Below are 25,388 nucleotides of genomic sequence, written 5' to 3' on the forward strand. Positions count from 1 at the left end.
TGCCAACAGCAACACTGTAGTACCAGCCTCCCACCAGTAGGTGGCAATAAGTGACAGAATGACCCTGAAGCAGTACTGATCTCAGTAACAACTCATTTTGTTCTTTTACATCCTGAGCTAAATTTACCCGTTTAATCAGAGCGATGTGGATAAAATCCTAGAAACTTCAGGAGTGATGGCTTCTTCCTCTGATTGGCTGATCAGCTCTTGTTGGTTCAGATTCATTTCTCTGATCATTCGACCAGCTTCAGCAGCATCTTCCTGAGGCCTTCAGGGTTCACTGTGGAGTTATTCAGATATTTTACAGCTGAACTCTCCTCTTGGATCCGTGTCGCCTTCATGTTGCCGAGGCTTTAATCTGATTTACAGTTGAGCAGCGAGTGAGGCGAAACTCTGCTGAGGATCAACGACCCTGTGAAGGTCAAAGGTGAAGGACAGGAAGCCGCCAAACCTGCAGAGGAACCAGGAAGCCACAGATTTACATCCCATCCACATTCCCTTCATTTGGTTTCCCAGGATGTTTCCAAGGGAAATCAGGACAACGCAGAGAAATCCGAGCTCCTTCAGAATATTCAGCCATAAAAAACGACTTAAAAATGAAAAAAATTTAAAAACATCTTTATTCAGTCAGAGAAATAAAACATCTGAGATGTTCAGCCCAAGACTAGTCACTGAGATGCTTCACGGCAAACTAAAATTGAAAAAACCATAAAGTCAAACATAAAACTGGAGTTCAGTCACACTGCAGATCAGATGAGACTCAAATTTAAACCTGAATAATTTGGGTTTAAACTTACGATGGAGTATTAGGGCCAGGCTAAAACATATTAATTATGACAATGAAGTACAAGAATGCTGAAAGCTTAAATAATATGAACATAAAGTTTTATGGTATTTTAACTTTTATTCTTGCATTATTACGTTGTTATCATATTAATATGACTATTTTATACTGTTGTGATTTTATTCTGGTAATATTTGGACATTATTCATTATTTTTTCCTTTCTCAGTCTGGTCCTAAAGCAGGAGTCCCCAAACTACGGCCCGCCTCCTCATTTGGTCCGGCATTCAGTGTTGTTTTTCATATATATGTGGATTTTTCTTCAACCACCAGGGGGGCTCTTGAGCAGATATGAAACTTAGTTTCCCTCAGTGGAATATATACTAGTCAGTACCAGTCACCGTTTCGCTCACGGTTTTTTTCTATTTGCATTCTGGGTAAAAATCTATCTACAAACGCAAATATGTCGTCGGCAGTAATCCAGCCCCCCCCCCCGTCCACAGTTTCACTCCCCACCCGCCCCACCCCAACAAAAGTTTTCTAAGGTTTCTTTCTCGAAAAACTAAGACCGGCCCCCGACCAGAAAAGGGAACAGTTATGTGGCCCTCGCAGGAAAAAGTTTGGGGACCCCTGTCCTAAAGCGTCATATAAATGGGAATAAACGCTGCCAACGCTTAATAAACAAACTACCCCAAAAAGGTTTTTCTCCTGAAAGCGGATCCGGTCGGATTCTGTTCCTCACATCATTTCACTGGAAAAAATGAGAGAAAATCTGGACTTTTTTACTGCTAAAACCTAATAGAACCTGAACACGTCGTCTGCCTCCATGATGGGCAGGATTTATTTCATTTTGTTTCTAAAAGCTGAGGCTCAGCAGCCGGAACCAACCGGGCTTCATGAGAAAGAACCTGTCATGTCTGCAACGGCCAGCAGGGGGCGGTAGAGTCCTGTTTATGTTGGGTTGTTTTCTGTTTCCATAGGAACGGCCCCCAGCTGATCCTGAAACTGTGCCGAACCGGAGCAGAACCAATCAGAAGTTCTGCAGAACCAGATCCAGTCCAGGTTCCAGTTTCAATGAGACTTTTAGCAAAAAATAATCTTGTCCGTCATCATTTGGATAATTTTGAGGCTTAAAAGTCGTAACATTTAAAAATCCACCAATCAGAACTTTAGTATTAATATAAAAGGTTGAAAACATAAAAAGCTGAAATGTTCAGAGTTCAGTAGTTTCTCCAAACTCGGCGGGTCGGAGGTTCGATTCCTCCTGAGCAGCAGGCTGAGGTTCAAACTCCGTCCTCCAGGATCCAGATTCTGAACGTTAACCCGGTTCGGTGAAAACCTGGCCGGTTCTAATTGTCTAAAAATAGATTTCAGTTCCTCTGGGTTTCTTTCTCTCTCTGAAATGTTAAAATGTTCAGAGCATGAAGAGTCAATATTAATAACCAGTTCTCACTGGAACCGTTCCGTCTCCAGACTGACTTCGTTCTGAGACCCAAAGCTCCAGGAGAGTTTCCTGTTCTGGAATCTGTTCTGTTCCGGTTCTGGCGGACCAGGCCGGCGTTTGGGTCTACAGCTGCTCCACCGGCGCCCCTTCCTCTTTGGGCGGCGGCTCCAGGTGGATGGGGACGAGGGCGGCCGGTTTCTTCACGCTGCCAAGGAAAAACCAGAAACACCATTCAACCAGTTCCATCTGACCTTTGACCTGAAAATCACTTCCTGTCCAACCAAACAATCTGAATATTAATAACCTCCAGTTGTTTTACTGAACATCATCAGAAATGATGTTTTACTTTTCGGTTGCACCAACCGGCCGATTCTTACCAGCCCAGCCCACCGGTCGCCGTCAGCTGACAAAACTGAATTTCCCAAGGAAGTGAAAGAAGATAAACCAGGTGAGTTCGTCTGAAAGCTCAAATCGTATAAAAATGTAAATAATTGGGGGTTTGAGCACAACCCACATATGGAGCCCTCGATGCGGCTGTCGCAGGTTTGATTCCCGGCCTGGTGAGCTCTGCCCCACGTCTTCCCCCTCTCTCACTACTTAACTGTCAAATAAAGGCCACCTGAGCCAATAAAACCCTAAAAAATGTACAGAATTTACCAAAGAGAAACTGAAAATTTTAGCCATGGCGGGCAGAACAGGAGCGTTGCGGCGCGGTGGTTAGCGCGGCGCCCTGCGTATAGAGACTGTGGACTCTTTACCCTCTCTATACCGAAGGACGGTTGGCTGGGCCCAGGCCTCTCTCCTCCGCTCCTCCTGACCCCTTCCTGTCGGACTGCTGTGTCCTTAAACTACCGGAGTGATGTGGGGCAACGCGGCATGATGTCGGGCTTTTTTGTCCGTCCAGCTGATCAGTGTCGCTCTGCGTGTTGAAGCTTCTGACCTGGCAGCTCTTATAAAATACTAACATCTGGAAACAAAGTCCAAGCTTCACTCTGAGGGTCTGTAGAGGTGGTCTCTGCACCGTCTGCATGGGGAGTATTAATATTCGCCGTGAATTTAGCTGATAAAGCCTCCAAGTTGTGAAGCGTTTTGCGCTGACGTGAATATGACGTCATCACAACTAGACGACCTTAAAAAATATGGAGTTGTTCAACCCTGTGATGGTCAAACCCACTCTTAACTCTTTCTATGCATAATTGTTTTATACAAACACTTTAGTTTCTATAAAAAATTTATCAGTTGATTTGGATGCATTTGTTCTATTTGTTAGCGCGCACATTTAGTTAGCATATGTATTTATATCAACTTAAAGTTAGTGCTGTTTGCTTAGCTCTTGTTTGTTTGAGTTGCCAGACAGAAGATGGCCGGGCTCAGCGGCCCAAATGCTGACTGGGCTGCACCACTAGTTCCTGCTGGCAGGGGGAATTTGTATTTTCTTTGGCTAGATAAGTTTTTGTATTTAAGTAAATACCTGTAATTAAAGTTTAATACTTTTGATTTTCATCTTTGGGTGTTTAGTCAAACGTAGCTGTACTGTTATTTGTCAGTAATTCTGTTTAGTTTCCCCTGTGGTGTCTTACCTGGTCTGATCAGCCGGTGTATAAACCCTGTGAGTCGTTTCTCTGTGAGGTCAGTTACATTTGTTTGTGCAGCCAGATTGTTTGCATTTTTCCTGAGTTCAGTTTTGTGTCTTTGACCTCTTTTATGAGTTCAGGTCTTTTTTGTCATATAATACTTTGGGTTAAAATAATAATAAAAAACTTTTTTTTCTAATATTTCCTGTGACTCCTGTTTTCAACTCGGTCCATTACAAACTGCATGGACTTTATTTTAGCTTTTAAACTAAAAAAAAAAAGACAAATTGTTGGATTTCATGACTTTTTAATAATTTATAAAACATTTTTTCACAGCAGCTTTCAAAAGCTGGAAAATCTGCTAATTCCTCCAACTCATATTTAAACTTTTCTGTGAAGAGAGGGAGGTTAAATGTCTTCTCTTTATTAAACTAGGGGGCGCTGCTACTGCTATTTTTGTTTGTAGGACAGCAGCATGATCAGCTGATCTGTTCTGGGATCAGGTCTGAATCCTGTTATTCAGTTCCATCTTTATGCCGATGATACTGTGATGTACTTCTGAGAATACCCAGAATTCAATCAGTCACAGCTTGAATTTTTTATATTTTTTCTGTTTGGTGCAAAAAATACGACAGAGGTTAATAAAAAAACTGTAAAGCTAAAATAGTATAGAATAAAGCCATATGGTACAACTTTACTCTCATATTCTCGTTTCATGACTCGTTTGACTGAAGGAGTTCAAACTGCTTTTTCTCTCCTGATGTTGGCATTAATACGAAGAGCAGAGTTTGGTATTCCCTTCTCAGCCAAAGAATTACTTACGAGTACGGAGAGATCGGCACGGCAATGACCAGGATGTGGTTCCTTTTCCTGAAGAGCCGCCAGAGTCCTCGGTGATATCCTCGAACATCCAGGTCCCAAACATGGAGGCACTGATGGAAAACAGGGAAACGCCAAGTCAATCAGGGGAAACCTTCCACCTCCTGGCCCGGAGGACGAAGAGCGTGTACCTTGGCCAGCTCGGTCCAGGTGGACGTGTCCAGCTCAGACTCCATCTTTATGAACATGATGTAAGTCTTGCCCTCCGTGTCCGGGACGAATGAGTCCTCGCAGGGATTCCTGGAGTGATCCAGCAGCTCCGCCTCCCTGGATCAGGGACAAACGCATCCGGAACACCGTGGGAAACTTTAAACAGATGTCACAACCTGAGCAAGATCCAAGGTTCTGCAGCGACTCTCACCTCAACAGCTTCTGGATCTCCGCCTCATATGCGTCTTTCCTCAAACTGGGAAGCAGAGAAACAAGAAAAACGGTCAAAGAGTTAAAGATCCAGAAAACAGCTCCCGGCTGCTGAACGCACCTCTCCACGTTCCTCAGCTGGACGTTGGGAATCGTGTTAAACTTGTGCTTCTTGAAATAAACTTCCTGTGAAGAGAAAAAGAAGAAAACTGGATCCATAAAGTCATCTGGAAATCTCTGAACTTCGGTCTGTTTATTGTTAAATCAGGTTATTAGTTTATGTCCAAAGTCTGATAAAAACTCGTATCAAGTTCATTTCTACCCAACTTGAAACTCCTAGATCCCTTGAGTCAAAAATGTTTCTGTTTTATCCAAAGTCACACATTCAAACAAGGACTTAGCAATGCAGCTAATATGAAAGCTAACAATGAGCTACGTAGCAGGAAGACCAGTAGTCTGGTTCTGTCAGAGGAGACAGAGGGAAGTAAGGTTAGAAAAACTTTCCTAAAAAAAAATCTAAAACTCACTTATTTATGTTTGTGACTTAAATTAAAACATCTGATTGTTTATATGTTTATGGTCAGAGAGGGTTAAAACTAGCTTAAATTAATGTGTGTGTGTGTATATATATACTTGTTTATGTATCTTCTGGGACCTTTTATTCTTGACATGCATTGTGAGGACAGATAAGGTCCCAGTATGGTAGAAATACAAACTTGTGTGTGAGATGTTTCTGTGAAAGCAATCCTTGGGTTCTCACGTGGAAATATCCGTTCATGTTGAGGCCAATGATGCCAAAGTGGTAGGAGCGCGACACGTCGGGAATGATGCACTCTCGGCCTTTCCTCTGCTCCGGCATCCTCATCCACATGTCCCAATCCCAGAGCTGCAGAGCCAGAAGAAAAATAGACGTTTTCTATCAAATCCAGCTTAAAAAATGGCGTATTCATCGTTTCTCTATAAAATCTTTTTAAATCTATTTCTCTAAAATTTACTCTAAACTTGAAGAAAGCTGCCAGATTTGATTTAGTAATACATTTGCATTCAGGTTCAGTTTTTAAACATCTCTTCTCTGATTTGTAGATTTAACTAGACATTTATTGCATGGTTTATCATTTATTGTGATAAATTTCTAATCAGATTTGATCTTATTCTTGTCACAATAAATTCTAATTAATGATTTTAATAACCTAAAACTCTGTTGTCAAGATTATTATTTTAAAAATTTTCCTCCACTGTTCAATAACAGTGCATCAATAAACAATAATAAATTTGAAAGTAAGATTAAATGCAGCTACTGTTTGAAGCTTAGCGATAAAAATTACATTTCTATATCTGACTGTCCTAAGAAATACAATACGAATGGAAATGTTTTTCAGGAGGAACGTTTGTTGCTATGATTCAGTCATACAATAAGGAATAATTATTATAAATATCATTTTTATCATTATCACAATATTACAACAAAATATCATGTTAAATCTTTAAGTCCGTATCACTCATCCCTAAAACTGAATATTTTCACATCCGTCAGTTCATTATTCTGTCTTAATGTTTGTGACCTTTTCGGGGGTCGGCCATTTTGGCTCCAGCTCATCCTTGTAGATGCTCTTCTTCAGCACCCAGCCCAGGCCAGGCATGCTCTCCACCCGGTAGAGGAGGGCGGGGTCCTCCGCTGTGTGCTCATAGCCCTGCTCACAAACCAAACAAAGGTTTAACACACCTGGACTCCAGGTGATGACACACAGAGACTCAAAGAGGAACGGCAAAAGCAAAGGAGGTGGATCAGCAGTGACTGAGTCATCCAAGACATTTTACTGTGAAATATTGGATAGTGAGCCATTAGCATGTCATTCTGGTCATGAGGTTGTTATAAAGCAACAGACTCCAGTTAGAGGCCTTTTCAGATTTGTTGTGAGACTGTCTGCTACTGGAGATTCAGTTCCAACTGAACACCTGGAACTGAACACCTGGAACACGGACTGTCGGGACTGACCTGGTCGTTCCAGGCTGAGATGCAGTACAGGCTGTCGTCCTGGTCCAACAGGTGGATGGTCTGACTCAGGAAGCTGTCAGGAAACGGAACGGGTCACAGGGGGACACGGGTCAGACGGGGTGGGACACGGGTCAGACGGGGGAACACGGGTCAGACGGGGTGGGACACGGGTCAGACGGGGGAACACGGGTCAGACGGGGAGGGACACGGGTCAGACGGGGTGGGACACAAAAGTTCTACATATAATATGATTAAATAGTTCTGCCACAATAAGATACAAGATATGCGATTAATGGCCGCATATCGATTAATTAAGGCCAATTTACCAATGAATTAATGATTTTTTAGGCCAATTAATTCAAGACATTTCAAGACCTTAATTTTAAGTAGATTAATGCAAGACTTATTAAGGATGGCGGACATCGTGTACAGAACACTATGAAGACATTAGAGCATGACTTAAACATCTGCCTGACAGAAAACTCATGCAGAAGTAGTTCTGCAAGGACTAAAATCAAGACCTTCGAATGACATACCAACTAGAGATTTTAAATTAAATTAAGACATTTAAAGGTGTTGATGTTAGATACACGAGTTCAAGACGTTTGAAGAATTTTTCAAGATGAGTGGACATCCTGAAATAAGGGTTAGGGTTTATGTGTTTACAGTGGAAAGTGAACCTCTGTTTAACCCCTCCCATCTCCGTCTATCGCCTCCCATCTCAGCTTAGCCACGCCCATCTCAGCTTAGCCACGCCCATCTCATCTTAGCCACGCCCATCTCAGCTTAGCCACGCCCATCTCAGCTTAGCCACGCCCATCTCAGCTTAGCCACGCCGATCCTACCATCCACTCTGCAGTTTCAGATTTATGTTCTGTTTCTGTAACTCTGGTCTTTCTGAAAACCTGAAGAGCAAATGTGAAGCAGGAGACGACGCATGTTTCTGCAGCCACCACCACCTAGTGGCCACGCTGCAGAATGTTTACAGGAAACCCGGTTGGGTTTACGCCAGAGTTCAGCTGAACAGAACCTGAAAAAGTCCACAGAGATGTCCAGGTCCTCCTCCAGAACCACGGCAAACTCAGCATCCTGTCCAAACACAGAGAAGGTTCTGTCATGAGACCGGATCCGGTCAGAACCATGACGGCACGTCGATGCGGAGACTCACAGGGTGAAGGTTAAAGGTCGCCGTCAGACTCGCCTTGTAGTGCTGAAACAACAGGAAACCAGCCGGTCACAGCAATGTGCAAAGTTTCAAGAACCTTTCAAGCATTTTCAAGGTCAGTTTGAAACTTTTCCAAACTTTGGAGTTTCAGACAAAAACGATCTGAAAAAGTTTAAATTCAAAGTTATATGATATTTATTACTTCCTGTCTAACTGGGAGCTCTGATCTAACTGGGAGCTCTGGTTACCTGGGAGACGCGGGCGTTCTTGATGCTGATGGGCGTGTGCTGGACGCCCTTCAACCCGAACAGCTCCACCACGTCCATGGGCTCCTGCAGCAGACACACAGCGGTTAGAGGGAGGCTCTGGCCTGGCGGTGGCAGCATCATGAAGCCGAGCGTCCGAACCTCGTAGTATCCATCGATGAAGACGGTGATCACCTGGGGGTTGACTCCATGAGCCGAGAGCAGCGAGCGCAGCATCCTGCAAGCAGACAGGAAGCTCCAGTTATACCCTTCAAAATAAAAGCTCTGATTTTTTTCATACCAGATCCTTTTTTGGCCTGCAGTGACTGGAACCGGGTCAAACCGGTTCTGAAGCTGCGTCTCACCGGTACAGGTAGTTGGGTCGGTTCCCAGCGATGACGGCCACTGGGACATTGAAGACGTTGTTACTGGGAAGCTGCAAGCAGAGACCAGATTTAACTGGTTTAACTGGAAGCCAGCAGACATTTAACTGGATCAACCAGATCTGATGTAACAGAAGTAACACCAGTCTGAGTGCGACAGAACGCTGCAGGTTCAGGTTTCAGCCAGCAGGGGGCGGCGACGCGCCACTGAACATGATTTAAACCAACATTTCTCTGGATCTGAGGCAGGTTCTGGTTCTGTGATCAGTGTGGCGACTCACCGGATCGGGGTTGAACTCAATGGGCGCCGGGTCTTTGCAGCTGCAGATGCTGCCATATCCCTCCACCTTGCTGCAGAACAGCTTCCTCCTCCGGTTGAGCTCAGTGTCGGCCCAGTGGCACTCGGCCTCTGCAGGACCACAGACATGTTAGAGACACCAGGAGGCTTTCTGCAGGTCGGCTGGGAACAGATCCAGCAGAGTCTGGCTGCAAACTTCAGCTGCGTTCTCACAGATTGTTTCTTTTGGGTCTCACTTCTCTGCTGTGTGAGCGTAGCAGCTAACAGCTAGCAGCTAACAGATTTCATCAGTTGAGCTACTAAAAATTACTCAACCAATAGGAGGAGAGGATCAGTTTAACTTGGACAATAAAACGTCAGAATCTGAAAGAACGCCCCAACAATTTACAGTGGAGACAATCAAGTGACGACATTCCCCCTCTGCTTCCACTCAACATCCTGCAATGATGCATCGCTGTCACAGGACCAACCAAAGGTCACGGGACCAACCAAAGGTCACGGGACCAACCAAAGGTCACGGGACAAACAAAAGGTCACAGGACCAACCAAAGGTCACGGGACAAACAAAAGGTCACAGGACCAACCAAAGGTCACAGGAGCACGACCAACCAAAGGTCACACGACCAATCAAAGGTCACAGGACCAACCAAAGGTCACAGGATCAACCAAAGGTCACACGACCAATCAAAGGTCACAGGACCAACCAAAGGTCACAGGATCAACCAAAGGTCACAGGAGCAGGACCAACAAAAGATCACAGGACCAACCAAAGGTCACAGGATCAACAACCAAAGGTCACAGGACCAACCAAAGGTCACAGGACCAACCAAAGGTCACGGGACCAACCAAAGGTCACAGGACCAACCAAAGGTCACAGGACCAACCAAAGGTCACAGGAGCAGGACCAACCAAAGGTCACACGACCAACCAAAGGTCACACGACCAACCAAAGGTCACAGGACCAACCAAAGGTCACACGACCAACCAAAGGTCACAGGATCAACCAACGGTCAAAGGAGCAGGACCAACCAAAGGTCACAGGATCAACCAAAGGTCACAGGAGCAGGACCAACCAAAGGTCACAGGATCAACCAAAGGTCACAGGAGCAGGACCAACCAAAGGTCACACGACCAACCAAAGGTCACAGGATCAACCAACGGTCAAAGGAGCAGGACCAACCAAAGGTCACAGGAGCAGGACCAACCAAAGGTCACACGACCAACCAAAGGTCACAGGATCAACCAACGGTCAAAGGAGCAGGACCAACCAAAGGTCACAGGATCAACCAAAGGTCACAGGAGCAGGACCAACCAAAGGTCACAGGATCAACAACCAAAGGTCACAGGACCAACCAAAGGTCACAAGACCAACCAAAGGTCACGGGACCAACCAAAGGTCACGGGACCAACCAAAGGTCACGGGACCAACCAAAGGTCACAGGATCAACAACCAAAGGTCACAGGATCAACAACCAAAGGTCACAAGACCAACCAAAGGTCACGGGACCAACCAAAGGTCACGGGACCAACCAAAGGTCACAGGACCAACCAAAGGTCACACGACCAACCAAAGGTCACAGGATCAACCAAAGGTCAAAGGAGCAGGACCAACCAAAGGTCACAGGATCAACCAAAGGTCACAGGAGCAGGACCAACCAAAGGTCACACGACCAACCAAAGGTCACAGGATCAACCAACGGTCAAAGGAGCAGGACCAACCAAAGGTCACAGGATCAACCAAAGGTCACAGGATCAACAACCAAAGGTCACAGGACCAACCAAAGGTCACACGACCAACCAAAGGTCACAGGATCAACCAAAGGTCACAGGATCAACCAACGGTCAAAGGAGCAGGACCAACCAAAGGTCACAGGATCAACCAAAGGTCACAGGAGCAGGACCAACCAAAGGTCACAGGATCAACAACCAAAGGTCACAGGATCACCAACCAAAGGTCACAAGACCAACCAAAGGTCACGGGACAAACCAAAGGTCACAGGACCAATCAAAGGTCACAGGATCAACAACCAAAGGTCACTGGACCAACCAAAGGTCACTGGACCAACCAAAGGTCACCGGACCAACCAAAGGACACAGGACCAACCAAAGGTCACAGGAGCAGGACCAACCAAAGGTCACAGGATCAACAACCAAAGGTCACAGGACCAACCAAAGGTCACAGGACCAACCAAAGGTCACAGGACCAGGACCAACCAAAGGTCACAGGACCAACCAAAGGTCACAGGACCAACCAAAGGTCACGGGACCAACCAAAGGTCACGGGACCAACCAAAGGTCACGGGACCAACCAAAGGTCACGGGACCAACCAAAGGTCACAGGACCAACCAAAGGTCACAGGAGCAGGACCAACCAAAGGTCACACGACCAACCAAAGGTCACAGGATCAACCAAAGGTCACAGGAGCAGGACCAACCAAAGGTCACACGACCAACCAAAGGTCACACGACCAACCAAAGGTCACAGGATCAACAACTAAAGGTCACAGGACCAACCAAAGGTCACAGGATCAACAACCAAAGGTCACAAGACCAACCAAAGGTCACAGGACCAACCAAAGGTCACAGGACCAACCAAAGGTCACAGGACCCCTCCTAAACTCCATAGACCCCTCCAGAAACAAAAACAGAAACCAGCTAGAAATGAACATTTCTTAAGATGGGTCCGGTTTTATGGGACTGTTTCGATATTTTGCATCTCTACTTTAGAAACATGAGGATGTTTTGCATCTCAGATACCTTCAGCGGCGGTGAGCTGGACCTCGGTCTTCAGCAGAACTGGGTCGCCCCACGTGGACAGAGCCGGAGACTTGGAGTGCTTCTCTCCGTACACCTGACCTGGAAACACGGAGCAAACATTCCTGACCTGGAAACACGGAGCAAACATTCCTGACCTGGAAACACGGAGCAAACATTCCTGACCTGGAAACACGGAGCAAACATTCCTGACCCAAACGCCGATTTCAAAAACTCAGTTTTTGATAGAAAGTTTGGCGCCAGGATGACATTTTTTTTTTGGCCATATCAAAATTAGTTAATCTGCAATGGAAACAATTTTTTCACATCATGACTCTCATGAGCAACAGCCGGATGTTTCTACTGGTAGAAACCACAAAGAAGACAACGACAGGAAGCTGGAGCCGCATATTTTAATGACTTATTTCATGAACAAACTTATCCATGTGTGCTTTTAATTGCTTTTCTTCTTTAGTGCAAACACAGCAATTATGAAATTAGCAAGATATGAAAAGTTATTAAGTTTTGGACACATTTGTGCTGGAATGCAGCTCCTGCCTGAAGCTGAATGAAATCAAACTGTTCTTGTTTCAGGTTGGTCAGAATCATCAAAGTTATTTATATTTGCTAAAACCCAGAAAACGTAGTGAGAACATTTCTTAGACCTTTTTTGAATTTGGCACTTATAAAGGATAATTGTCTTTTAAAAAAGAATAAGTGTTGCTGCCAATATGAAGTTGAGTTTATTTAATAAGAACATAATAATCAATATTAAAACCATTTTAGCTCATTTTATTGGATCTTTTAACTGAGTTTATTGCTTGTTTTGCTGCTGTTTGTAATTTTGTTCAAATTTCTTCTGTAAATGAGGTCCTGGATGAATAAAAGTCAAATAAAAATATTAACCCTGACCAAAAAATGTCAGTTTTCACAGAAGAAAAAAAAAAGGAATTTGATGGTTAAAAATCTGAATATTGGTGTACATGTAACAGATTGGGCTCCAGAACCAGAACCGTCTGACCTCCTTTCTTCACCACCAGGGTCCACATGTCCCTCCAGCTCAGGCCCAGCGCCGCCTGGCTGCCCAGGCTCTTCAGCAGGTTCTTGGCTGCGTCCTTCAGGTGGAACGTTCCCTCGTCCTGTCCGACAGAACCGGCCCGGTCAGCAGAACCACACACAGACATCCCGCCCGCCCCGACGGACACGCCCACCTTGACGGTGAAGATGAGGATCCGGCCGCGGGTCACCATGTTGAGGAAGAGGATCATGGCTTCATCCTCGTGGGGGGAGTAAGTGTCGAAGATCCGCTTGGCCATCACATGACCCTGGAACGGGAGAACGGACCAATCAGAAGCGGCCGGTGGGTGTTAGCGGCAGACGTGCCCGGCGGCGCTCACAGTGGCCTGGTTGAGGACGATGACGTGAACGCCTCGGCCCTGCTCCCGCACGTCGTCCTCCAGAACCTGCAGCGGGTCGGGAGGCCCGTTAACGGGGCGGCACCAGAGAGACCAGGCCGCAGTAACAATGTTACCTTCAGCTATAAACATTAAAACAAACTTTGCTTCCTGATTTAATGTCCGTCTCTTCAAAACCTCCTGCTGTTTCTGAAGCTCCGCCTCCAGGAAGTCGTCCCAACATGGCTCCTCTATTAACCCTTTAATGTTTTACCATCGCTGCTCTGAGCAGCTGTTTGCTAATTGCTATTGGAGGGTCTGAAGGAGCAATCCAGAGCTCAGCCACTAGGGGGCAGCAGCTGCTCTCATTCTGACTGCAATAATCCACTTTAGACAGATTATAATCTCCAGAACCTCACGCCTCAGTTGGTTCTGGTTGCTTTACCAGAACCCGTGGATCCATTAGAGCAGGAGAACCCAGCAGAACCATAAATCATCCTGTGCAGCAGAGCCATTAGAACTCTGAGCCAAACGGGAACCAGAACCAGACTGAGCCGTGGTTCTGAAGCTCCGGCGGGTCGCTCACCGTGGTTCCGTCCACAGCCACATAGACCTTGGAGCGGCTGGAGTAAACCTCGATGTCCAGAACCTTCCTGCCGCTGGCCGGCCGGCGAGGAGTCTCCATGTTGGGAACAACGTCTTCCACAAAACGTCAGAAAAATTTGAATAAATAAGACAAACCGGGCAAAACCTCTGCTTCACTCTGACTGGAGGAGCCAATTTAACATAATCTGTTGGATTAAATCTTTATTTACTGTTGGTTAGTTTGGCTGCTTTCATAATTATCTGTAGTAAATATTCCTGATGATGCAAAACCAGATCCTCAGTAATGAACCAGAAGCCGTTTGCTGACCGTATTCCTGATCGGCAGCGTCTTCATCAGCGACTCGCCGCGTGTCCAGGATCAGCTTGATGTTCACCACAACGGTGACGAAGAGGAACAGCACGGCGCCGGCCTGGGGAGCAAACACACGGGTCCATCCGTCAGCCAGACCGGAACCGAGTCCAGAGCCGAGTCCAGAGCCGAGTCCAGAGCCAAGTCCAGCTCATTTGGACTGGACCGGAACCAAGTCCAGCTCATCTGGACTGGACCGGAACCAAGTCCACATCTGGACTGGACCGGAGCAGAGTCCAGCTCATCTGGACCAGACCGGAACCAAGTCCAGCTCATCTGGACTGGACCGGAGCTGAGTCCAGAACCAGAGCTGAGTCCGGAATGCGCCAACCACGGACAAACTGCAGTCTGAGTTTTAACACATTAATTTCAATTTATTTATTACAGATTTTAATTAGATTACTTGATTACTATTTTTTATTAATACATATAAAAGTTCCAGCCGGAACCTTTAAATTTGTGAGTTTCTGGTACGCCTGTAAATTTGACACACCAGCTACATTTGCTAACAACATTGAGGAAGCGTCTTCTCTCAGCCAATTGGGTTTTAATTTCTGCTTTGAAACAATCTGATTGGATCCTGGAAACGACTACTGTGGTGTTCAAGTTGTGCTAACAGAAGTTAGCATGTCAGAGAAGCTAATCAAGCCTAAAATAGTATCTGAATGCTAAACATGTAGCAGTAATGTTCATGTCAGCGTCCACATTTCTAAAGAAGCTCCATGAATGATCAGGGCCTCACAAAACACTTTGTTCAATCTGCTGGCTGAAGATCCGAATATAAGATTAAAACTATAAGCATCTTTGTTGTTGAACTCATATGTCTGTTTATTTAATAATTTAGCAGCAAAAATGTTTATTGTATTCAAAATGTTGCTTATTTTACATATAATTCTTGATTAAATGTGATTAATTACAGACCATGAAATTAACACAAAAACATTTAATTGAGTGCCTCCATTAGTTTTAACTAAAAGCCGACACACACCTTGAATTTATGTTGAAGTGAGGCCTCTTGTTTCTACACCAGCTTTGTCCTAATTTTATTTATCTGTTCAGCTTGTTTTGCTAATTTCATGTCAAGAAGATATTAATCAAGTTTTATTTTATTCTTTAAAATATCTGACTAAATAGAACTTTATTCATTTCTACATATTAACTCAGATGTTATCATTAGTTACTTTTACTTGAGCAGAAACATGTTGAAGTAATAATAACGGTGATGATAGCAGAACTCTAACTGGACCTCTGGCTGTCATCATTCTCCCGCAAGTTTAGGATTTTTATTAATTTTGAACAGAACCAGAACTCCAACTCTTTTAAAAGTAACCGAACCTGAGTCAGAACTCAGAACCGGAGGGTTGGACTCAGATCTGGACTTTAAACCAGCAGCAGAGAGCAGAGCTGTGGTTCTGCAGATCCCTCCAAACATCCTTCATGGTGACCCAAGGAGATCCTCCCTACAGAACCAGAACCGGGCTGACCTGACAGAACCGCCGGAGGCTCCTCCTCTGGGTCAGCCGGTACTTCCAGGTCAGGTACCAGCTCCTCTGCTGCCGCGGGATGAACGGCTTGGCCCGGGGGTTCGGGGTCCAGGTCTCCATCACCTCAGAACCACAACAGCACCCCAAACTGACCCACTGAGGGCCCACAGTCACATGGTCACCTGGAGACAGAAGGTCACGGAGAAAGTTTAGCTAACGGCGGTACCGCTGCCGGTTCGGTTCGGATTAAAGCTGCTGGTAAACTCACAGGTTCCTCCCAGAGGCTGGTTCTGTTCGCTTCATGTTCGAGTCAGAACAAAGATTTAGCAGAACCCGCTGAAAGCCGCAGCTACATGATGCTACCTGATGCTACCTGTGGCGCTGCGCTCCAGCCTCTGTTTACTTCCGGTGGGCTGCTGCTCTGCTGCCCCCTGCTGGCTGCAGATACTAAGTCCAGTTTATCTGAGCAGCACAAGGCAGTTCAAAGTGACAGTCAGCAGTTATTAAACAAGCAATAAACATTATATCTTGTCAAATGACATCATCAAAGTCATCAAGTAAATATTCATCAAGTATGTTTAGTATTAAATGAAACCTTGATAATCAATATATTTTTATTTTTCGTTCTTTTTTTATTCTTCTTGTTTTGTCTGTTTATGGACCATAATTGTGTCTAAATAAAGAGATAGGTTGATTGATTGATTGATTGATTGATTGATTGATTGATTGATTGATTGATTGATTGATTGATTGATTGATTGATTGATTGATTGATTGAATATGGAAAAAATAAGAACTCAAGAGGAGTGTATTACAGTTAAGGAGGAAAATAACTTTCAACACACATCAAAACATACATTTGTACAAACATGATCATCTATAATATGTGATAATTTCGTCTGAGCTCACTGTTCCTAAAGCCTTCAGTGTTTTTATAAAATGTTTCTAATTGAGTGACAGTAAAGGTTGCATTCTTGTCTTCATATTCTTTACAGCACATCCTAGTCAACAATATCAGAAACTACATTTTATTCTAGTAAGTATTCAGAGACATGCAAATTTTAATACTGAAATAAAAGATTAAATGAAAATATTAAATAACTAAAAAAATTAAATAAACCAATATTTTCCTCTGCAGGAAACCAATTCCATCATAACTGATTTCAAAAATATGACACTGTTTTTGAGGTACAGGAGCCTGACAGCTTTCTGTTGGCCCTCAAGTTGAAAGTGGACAAATTTAACTTTTTCAGTAAAAAAAAAGCACATTAAAGCATTTCATTTTAATTCTCCTGGTAATGATTGGACTTAAAGTCTTCAGCCATCAGGAATCGTCTAATAATCGGTTTATTAGTGATGCAGAAACACAAACAGTATCGTTTTAACTGAAGTGTAACTGGTGAGTTGGAGACATTTATAACTAGAGCTCAGCAGATGAGCTCATGTCATAAAATCATATCTAATCAGAACCTCCTCCCATAATTCTGTCTGTTTATGGTGGGAATAACCTGTGGATGAACCAACGTGTTGCTGAGTTTCTGTTTACGGGGAAAAGCTGAAAGGTTGCGCTCGATGTGGATCGAACATCTTAACGGCGCCGCCACACCTTCAGGACGAGGATAAATGAGAACCTGAGGAGGTTCATCCACCGAGACGCCAACCAGCCGCAGGATGAGGTGAGACAAGCAGCTGCTGCTTCTTTCTCAGGATTTAAATTCACATTTTAATTCTTCAAGCTGAATAACAATCAGTTTATAGAGGAACGACAGAGAGCTGAGCATTTACCTCCCATCCTGACCAGAACCCGTTTCCTTTAAAACATCGATCAGCTCTCAGATCTGATCCTGTGACGTTAATATCTAGACTGTTGAATATCTAGACTGTTAAATATCTAGACTGTTGAATATCTAGACTGTTGAATATCTAGACTGTTAAATATCTAGACTGTTGAATATCTAGACTGTTGAATATCTAGACTGTTAAATATCTAGACTGTTGAATATCTAGACTGTTGAATATCTAGACTGTTAAATATCTAGACTGGTGAATATCTAGACTGTTGAATATCTAGACAGTTGAATATCTAGACTGTTAAATATCTAGACTGTTGAATATCTAGACTGTTGAATATCTAGACTAATAAATATCTAGAAAGTTGAATATCTAGACAGTTGAATATCTAGACTGTTAAATATCTAGACTGGTGAATATCTAGACTGTTGAATATCTAGACAGTTGAATATCTAGACTGTTAAATATCTAGACTGTTGAATATCTAGACTGTTGAATATCTAGACTAATAAATATCTAGAAAGTTGAATATCTAGACAGTTGAATATCTAGACTGTTGAATATCTAGACTAATAAATATCTAGACAGTTGTGTAAGTGTCACTAAAATGTTTTGTTATTAAAAAATGTATTTCTAACTGTTATGTATTTAAGTTGTTGATTCACGTCTTGAGATTTGTGTAAATTATTATTTTATTTCGTGTCAGAACTATGTTGTTGAAAGTTATCGCGAGATTCGTATATGTGATTTGTTCTGTGAGATTTGGATTAACAGAGAAGGAGCGAAACTTGGAGGTGAGCGCATGTAGCAGTCTTGTGTCTTGTGTTGTTATGGTATTTTGCAGTTATGTTTGTGTTATTTTGTAAATTTATTGGTTTTGGTGTTTTAATGACTTAATATTTTGATTTAGAGCGGTCTACGAAGTTTTAATCTGTTGAAGACCAACCTCCGAAGTGGCAGGCGGCCACGAGGTAATTTTGTTAAAGCATGTGTTACCTGTCTGTAAATGTGTCTATGTCTAAGCTTTGTGTTTTGTTTTTTATAGTTTTCACGGCATTTATTAAAAGAGCCTGTCAAAAAGAAAGCCGTGCCAGTGTTGTCACTTTGGAGCTACAGTGAAAACTCGCCCAGCCAGCGCCGGCTAAGAAGCTCGCTAAGACGACGGCAGCTGCAGTGAGTGACGGTACCGTGATGCAACACAAGAGGGCGCCATTTGTCAAGATCACCGCTCACAAGAAGTCAAGCACAGCAGCAACAACCTTGGACAACTGAAGTAAGGTGGAAATTAAGAAAGGACAGTGTTAAAGGTAGAATAAGAGTGGTTTAAGTGAAGTTTAAAGCCACAATAAGTTTCTCTAACACATTTGTCAAAGGGTTACTTACTTTCTACTAAACTTCAAAGTAATGCATTGTTGTTAAGTGTAAGAGTGTTGTGTATTCATCTTGAGATCAAACTAAGTGCGACGTTACCAGAGTTCTTTAAGTTGAAATACATTTGTTTTAAGTGTGAAGCTCATTACCGCTACAGTGTAAAGTAATTTTCAAGTCACATGAGTTAGACATTTGAACGAGTGTTTGCAATTTTGAGTGACATTTAACCAGACTTATAAGATGACTGACAAAGACCATAAGGAGCTCTCTGCTGTATCATGTACTGAAGTGGAAGAAAATGATGCTGAGCAAATCTCAGAACCACAGACTGTTCGAAGAAGTGAAAGAGTAAGAACATTAACCGAAAAAGGTAAAGAGCTTCAAGAAGAGAAACTTAAAACTCTTCAACACAGATATGCAGTCGGTTTTGAAAAATGGAGATATGAAGCAAGACTGAGCAAAGTAATACTAAGAAAAGAAGCTTCAGACAGTGAATTAAAGGAGCTCATTAATAATGTAAACATCACCTGCAGAGATATGCAAATCATTTATGAAGAAATACGACAAATACAAATGCCTGATGGAGACCTAAGGCGCAAAGTGGATGCATGTACATCACTTTCAGCATTCATTGTCAGAAGAGCTGAGAAACAACTGCAAGGAGACCTTGCAGAAGATGACAAAGAGCCATGGCCAGATTTTGGGTCATGTTTAGGATCTGAAAGTACGACATCAAGGTCAAAATCCAGAAGGTCTAAAAGTAGCTCAAGTAGTTCACAAACAACTAAGAGATTGGAAGCAGAGGCTGAAGCAGCTGCATCTCAAGAAATATTAACAGTTATGGAAGAGCAAGAAAAGGAAACTATTGAGTTACAAAAACTGGAACGTGAGAATTTGGAAAGGCAGCAAGCAATGGAAGAGCAGCGAAGAAAGATTAAACGCTTGGAAGAAATTAAAATTTTCAATGCTGCAAAAGCAAGAGTAAAGGTTTATGAAGAAGCTGAAAGTATTTCTGCAAGTCAGAGTTCATCACAGAGCATTAAAGCAGAAAGTGAAATCCAAGCAATTCCTGTCACAGCACACAGTTCTTCTCCAGCTCTAAATGTAACCCAATTCCATTACGCTACAAGCACTGGATCTGTGCTACAAATTCCTACAGTAGTAAACCAAACTCAACAAAGTCCTGGCGAACAACCTAAGGCTACCATGAGCCAAACACTTAAATCATCAAGTCCACCATTCATCCCTCAAGCTACACAAGTTTCCTTTGTTGCAGCTCAACAACAGTCAAATTATGAGCTAGTTGGAATCCTAGCAGAAGCAATAAGTGCTAATCGTCTACCAACTCCAGAACCTACATTGTTCACTGGTGACCCTTTAAAGTTCAAGGATTGGCAGTTGTCATTTGAAACCCTGATAGAAAGGAAAAATATTCCAAAGAATGAGAGACTCTATTACCTCAGAAAGTACCTTGGTGGACCCGCAAAGAAAGCAGTTGAAGGTTTTCTTCTTGTGGGAACAGATGAAGCATATGACTCAGCTTGGAAAGTGCTGGAAAAACGTTATGGAGATCTGTTCACCATAGGGAAATGTTTCAGAGACAAACTTCACAGTTGGCCTAAAATAAACTCCAAGGATGGAAGTGAGTTAAGAGAATTTGCTGACTTCCTGAAGAATTGTGAAGCTGCAATGTTACACATAAGGTCATTGGAGGTTCTTAATGATTGTATGGAAATCCAGAAGCTCTTGGTAAAACTCCCAGATTGGTTGACCACAAGATGGAACCGGACAGCCATGAAAATAAGAAAGGCTAGTGATGGAGAATATCCATCTTTTCACGTGTTTGCTGATTTTGTATCCACTGAAGCAGACTTAGCATGTGATCCCATAGCCTCAATGCAAGCTCTTAAAGGTTTGGAAATAAGTAAACCCAAACAATTACGCAACCAAGTCATTCAAGCAAAAACTCTAACAACAAACTCAAATCACACAAATAATGTATCATGTCTGTTCTGCAAAAGAAATGGTCACACACTTGATAAATGTTTCAAATTCACAGAAGCTCCACTCCAAGACCGTATCAAGTTTACACAAGCAGAAAGACTGTGTTTTGGGTGTTTAAAGAAAGGACATCATTCCAAGAAGTGTAACAAAAGGAGCACATGTGAAAAATGTCAAAAGAGACATCCAACCTGTCTGCACGATGACACATTCGTTGAACGTAAAAGGATAATACCTGCAGTGAGTGAAAGGTCTCAAGATGAGGACGAAGCTGATTCTAAGGAAGGAGACAAATCATCGATTGCGATCTCTAACAGAGTAGCTCAAGAAACTTCAAGCACATTGACTTCCTCTATACTACCTGTATGGGTTTCATCAAAGAACAACCCAGACAGAGAGGTTTTAGTTTATGCACTCCTTGATTCACAGAGTGATACTTCCTTCATCCTGGATGAAGTAGCCCAAGATCTTGACACAAATAAAAGTAAAGTCAATCTGCGCTTATCGACTATGTCTGCAAAGTCAACAGTTATACCATGTGACAAACTGGTAAACCTTCAAGTTAGAGGATATAAAGATGAAAAGAGAATCACGTTGCCACCAGTCTACACAAGAGAGTATATTCCTGTCAACAAGTCACATATACCAACGTCTGAAACCGCCTTAAAGTGGCCCCATCTGGAAAAGTTGGCAGAAAAGCTACCTCCACTGCTTGAATGCAAAGTTGGTCTACTTATTGGCTATAACTGTCAACAAGCTCTCCTACCACGTAAAGTTCTTGCAGGCAAAGAGAACCAACCTTACGCACAGTTAACCGATCTCGGCTGGAGCATAGTTGGTTGCTCGTCTCAAGTTCAAAATCACAATGATGTCATCGGCACAAGTCACAGAATCATTGTTCGTGAAGTATTTCCTGTTTCACAACCAGCAGTTGAACTCAAACAACGAGTACATTTCGTATGCAGAACTCAAGTAAAGGAAGTCAGTCCAACTGATGTGATAAAAGCTTTAGAATCTGATTTCTCTGAACATGCAACAGATGACAATCCAGTTTCACAAGAAGACATTTTGTTCATGTCAAAGGTTACTAAAGGCATAAAACAGAAGAAAGATGGTCACTACGAACTCCCGTTACCATTCAAAACAGATAGTCCGAATCTCCCAAATAATAAGCAAAGTGCTGAACACAGATTGTCTTCATTGGAACGTCGACTCAAAAGGGATGAGAAATACTATAAAGATTATGTCAAGTTCATGAATGATGTTATAACTCGCGGAGATGCAGAAAAGGTGCCAGAACAAGAACTGGACAACAAGACAGCATGGTACATCCCACACCATGGGGTTTACCACCCCCACAAACCTGAGAAAATCCGTGTGGTTTTTGATTGTTCTGCACGCTTCCAAGGAACATCTCTCAATGATCATCTTTTGACTGGACCGGATCTTACCAATACACTGATTGGAGTGTTATGCCGATTCAGAAAGGGCCCCGTCGCCATTATGTGTGATGTGGAAAGAATGTTCCACCAATTCCACGTCATTAAGGAGCATCAAGATTATTTAAGATTTCTTTGGTGGGACAAAGGTGATTTGAACTCCGAACCTTCCGTTTACAGGATGAAGGTGCATCTTTTCGGAGCAGCCTCATCTCCTGGATGTTGTAATTTTGGACTCAAACACATTGCATCGCAAGGAAGAAACAAGTTCAGTAAAGAAACTGTTGAGTTCATCCAAAGAGGGTTTTACGTCGACGATGGACTTGCTAGTGTAACATCAACAGCCAAAGCCATACAGCTGGTCAAAGAGTCCAGGGAACTTTGCAAAACAGGCAACCTACATTTACATAAGTTTGTGTCAAACAATAAAGAAGTGCTTGCAACAATCTCCCAAGAAGAACAAGCTGAATCCAAAAATCAGAACATGGCTTTTGGAGAACTCCACATTGAGCGTGCACTTGGAGTACAATGGTGTGTAGAAGTGGACGAATTTCAGTTCAGAGTTCAAGTGAAAGACAACCCATTGACCAGAAGAGGGGTACTCTCGACCGTTGCTTCTATCTATGACCCTCTTGGGTTTGTCGCCCCATTCACATTGATTGGAAAGCAAATACTCCAAACATTATGCAAAGACAAGGTTAACTGGGATGATGATCTTCCAGACCACATTCTGTCACGATGGGAAGCATGGTTGAGAGACTTGCCTAAGCTGGCAGCTCTGAAGATCCCACGAAGCTACTCACAAGACATCAACATCATAAAGTATGAATTGCATAACTTCTCGGATGCAAGTCTCAACGGTTATGGTGCATGTTCATACCTTAGAGCAATAAGCAAGGAAGGACAGATAAGCTGTTCACTTGTCATGGGAAAAGCGAGAGTTACGCCCATTAAACAAATTACCATCCCAAGGCTTGAACTGACGTCAGCTGTGACTTCAGTCCGCAACGCAGATGTAATCAAACAAGAATTGGAAATTGAAAATCTACTGGAATATTATTGGACAGATTCAGAAGTCGTACTGGCATACATAAGCAATGATGCTAAAAGGTTTCACACATTCGTTGCCAATCGGATTCAACGAATAAGACAAAGTACAAGTCCTGAAAAATGGCAGCATGTCAGCTCAGAAGAAAATCCGGCTGATCAGGCCTCTAGGGGTTTAACAGCTGAACAACTGAAAGAATCAAACTGGTTAAGGGGTCCAGATTTCCTTTGGAAACAAGATCTTCCAATCAAAGGGGAAATGGTGGGAGAAGTTGAAGAGACAGATCCTGAACTCCGTAAGGGTCATGCATACACCGTGCAGTCAAAAGAAATGAACCCTGTTCTAGAGCGTCTAAAGAAGTTCTCTGAATGGTTAAGAGCAGTAAAGGCTATTGCCAGACTCAAACGATGCATAAAAGAGTTTAAAGGCGTTCAAGAAAGAACAAACAAAACAACAGATCTGGAAGAGAGGAGAGACACAGAAGTGTTCATTATCAAGCTAGTGCAAAGAGAAGCTTTTACTGAGGAAATACAGAAAATCAGATCTCAGAAGGCAAATTCTCTGCACAAGCATAACAGACTGAAGAAACTAAATGCTTTCTTGGACAACTCTGATGTACTCAGGGTGGGAGGAAGATTGTCCCAATCAGCCTTACACCATCATGTCAAACATCCCGCAATTCTTCCCAAGGAGTCCAATGTATCAGCCCTCCTCATTAAACACTACCATGAACGTGTACATCATCAAGGAAGAGGCATGACTGTAAATGAATTGCGTGCAAATGGCATATGGATTTTAGGATGTGGAAGTATGGTTTCTTCGTACATTTACCATTGTGTTAAATGTAGAAAGTATAGAAGGGCTACAAATGTCCAACAGATGGCAGAGTTACCAGAAGTAAGAACAAAAACAGCACCTCCTTTCACCTATTGTGGTGTCGACTGTTTTGGTCCATTCATGGTAAAGGAAGGAAGAAAGGAAGTCAAAAGATATGGATTATTGTTCACATGCTTATGTTCACGAGCTGTGCGTATTGAAACACTTGATGACTTATCAACTGATGCTTTCATGAACGCTCTTCGGGTGTTGATTGCCATAAGAGGTCCTGTTCGACAATTAAGATGTGACCAAGGAACAAACTTTATGGGAGCCAGAAGAGAGTTTTTGAAGCTAATAAAGGATATGGACCAAGAACCACAAAGAGCTATTGGTTGTGAGTTTGTGATGAACGTTCCATCAGCTAGCCACATGGGAGGCATCTGGGAACGCCAAATTCGAACAGCACGAAGCATACTAACAGCAATGTTAGATAAATTCTCAAACAGACTTGACACAACTAGTCTAAGAACACTTCTTTACGAGACAATGGCTATCATTAACAGCAGACCCTTAAGCGTGGAGTTTCTTAACGATCCCTTAAGTTCAGAGCCATTAACTCCCAATCACATATTAACGATGAAGTCTTCAGTTATTCTTCCCCCTCCAGGACAGTTTTGCAGAGAGGATTTGTACTTGAACAAAAGATGGAGACGAGTACAATTTCTAGCAAACGAGTTTTGGCAAAGATGGAAACGAGAATATCTGCTAAATCTCCAACAGCGACAAAAATGGCAGAAAGTCTCGCAGAACCTGCACATTAATGACATTGTGATCCTACAAGATGATAATGTGCCAAGATGTAAATGGAAACTAGCTCTAGTTGTAGAGACTCCAGAAAGCCCAGACGGCAAGGTCCGAAAGGTGAAACTAAAGACCAGTGAAACGACATTTGACAAAGGAAAACCACTGACAAGGTTCATATATTTAGAAAGACCTATTCACAAAGTAGTGACATTACTTGAGACTGATACAGAACAAAACAGCCTGTAATCTTGACACTCATTAGAAAATCACATTGAGAACCAAATAGTGATTTTGGTGGGAGTGTAAGTGTCACTAAAATGTTTTGTTATTAAAAAATGTATTTCTAACTGTTATGTATTTAAGTTGTTGATTCACGTCTTGAGATTTGTGTAAATTATTATT

The 25,388-nt window shown here is 43.0% G+C and overlaps 2 protein-coding genes across 2 annotated transcripts; one reads left to right on the forward strand and one right to left on the reverse strand.

Moving 5' to 3' along the window:
• Positions 1 to 602: 602 nt before the first annotated feature.
• pomgnt1 (protein O-linked mannose N-acetylglucosaminyltransferase 1 (beta 1,2-)) lies at positions 603 to 16,130 on the reverse strand. Its single transcript, XM_088004777.1, has 22 exons — positions 15,982 to 16,130; positions 15,714 to 15,895; positions 14,188 to 14,290; positions 13,861 to 13,973; positions 13,278 to 13,343; positions 13,092 to 13,205; positions 12,902 to 13,019; positions 11,884 to 11,982; positions 9,110 to 9,237; positions 8,811 to 8,881; positions 8,608 to 8,683; positions 8,449 to 8,532; positions 8,204 to 8,245; positions 8,066 to 8,124; positions 7,036 to 7,108; positions 6,602 to 6,730; positions 5,800 to 5,925; positions 5,161 to 5,225; positions 5,041 to 5,085; positions 4,811 to 4,946; positions 4,623 to 4,732; positions 603 to 2,431 (listed from the first exon to the last, which is right to left on the reverse strand). Exons 2-22 carry the CDS (start codon positions 15,831 to 15,833, stop codon positions 2,350 to 2,352), a joined length of 1,959 nt encoding a protein of 652 aa, XP_087860903.1. The 5' UTR covers positions 15,834 to 15,895; positions 15,982 to 16,130; the 3' UTR covers positions 603 to 2,349.
• A 2,059-nt stretch (positions 16,131 to 18,189) lies between these two features.
• LOC106923668 (uncharacterized) lies at positions 18,190 to 24,123 on the forward strand. The gene is made up of 2 exons (XM_088005238.1): positions 18,190 to 20,517; positions 23,987 to 24,123. Exons 1-2 carry the CDS (start codon positions 19,116 to 19,118, stop codon positions 24,121 to 24,123), a joined length of 1,539 nt encoding a protein of 512 aa, XP_087861364.1. The 5' UTR covers positions 18,190 to 19,115.
• Positions 24,124 to 25,388: the final 1,265 nt, after the last annotated feature.

Source organism: Poecilia mexicana, unplaced genomic scaffold, assembly GCF_051168715.1.
Source record: "Poecilia mexicana isolate PSO_F unplaced genomic scaffold, ASM5116871v1 scaffold_4, whole genome shotgun sequence".
Lineage (NCBI taxonomy): Eukaryota > Metazoa > Chordata > Actinopteri > Cyprinodontiformes > Poeciliidae > Poecilia > Poecilia mexicana.

What these genes read in the sequence shown, in the direction of transcription:
- pomgnt1 (XM_088004777.1), bottom strand. Translation starts at nt 15,833, where the DNA reads ATGGAGACCTGGACCCCGAACCCCCGGGCCAAGCCGTTCATCCCGCGG. An exon ending in TGGCTGTGGACGGAACCACG is followed by an intron (nt 13,344 to 13,860) that starts GTGAGCGACCCG and finishes GACCCGCTGCAG; the next exon opens with GTTCTGGAGGACGACGTGCG. An exon ending in CGACCCAACTACCTGTACCG is followed by an intron (nt 8,684 to 8,810) that starts GTGAGACGCAGC and finishes GTCTGCTTGCAG; the next exon opens with GATGCTGCGCTCGCTGCTCT.
- LOC106923668 (XM_088005238.1), top strand. Translation starts at nt 19,116, where the DNA reads ATGACTGACAAAGACCATAAGGAGCTCTCTGCTGTATCATGTACTGAA. An exon ending in AATAAACTCCAAGGATGGAA is followed by an intron (nt 20,518 to 23,986) that starts GTGAGTTAAGAG and finishes TGATGTACTCAG; the next exon opens with GGTGGGAGGAAGATTGTCCC.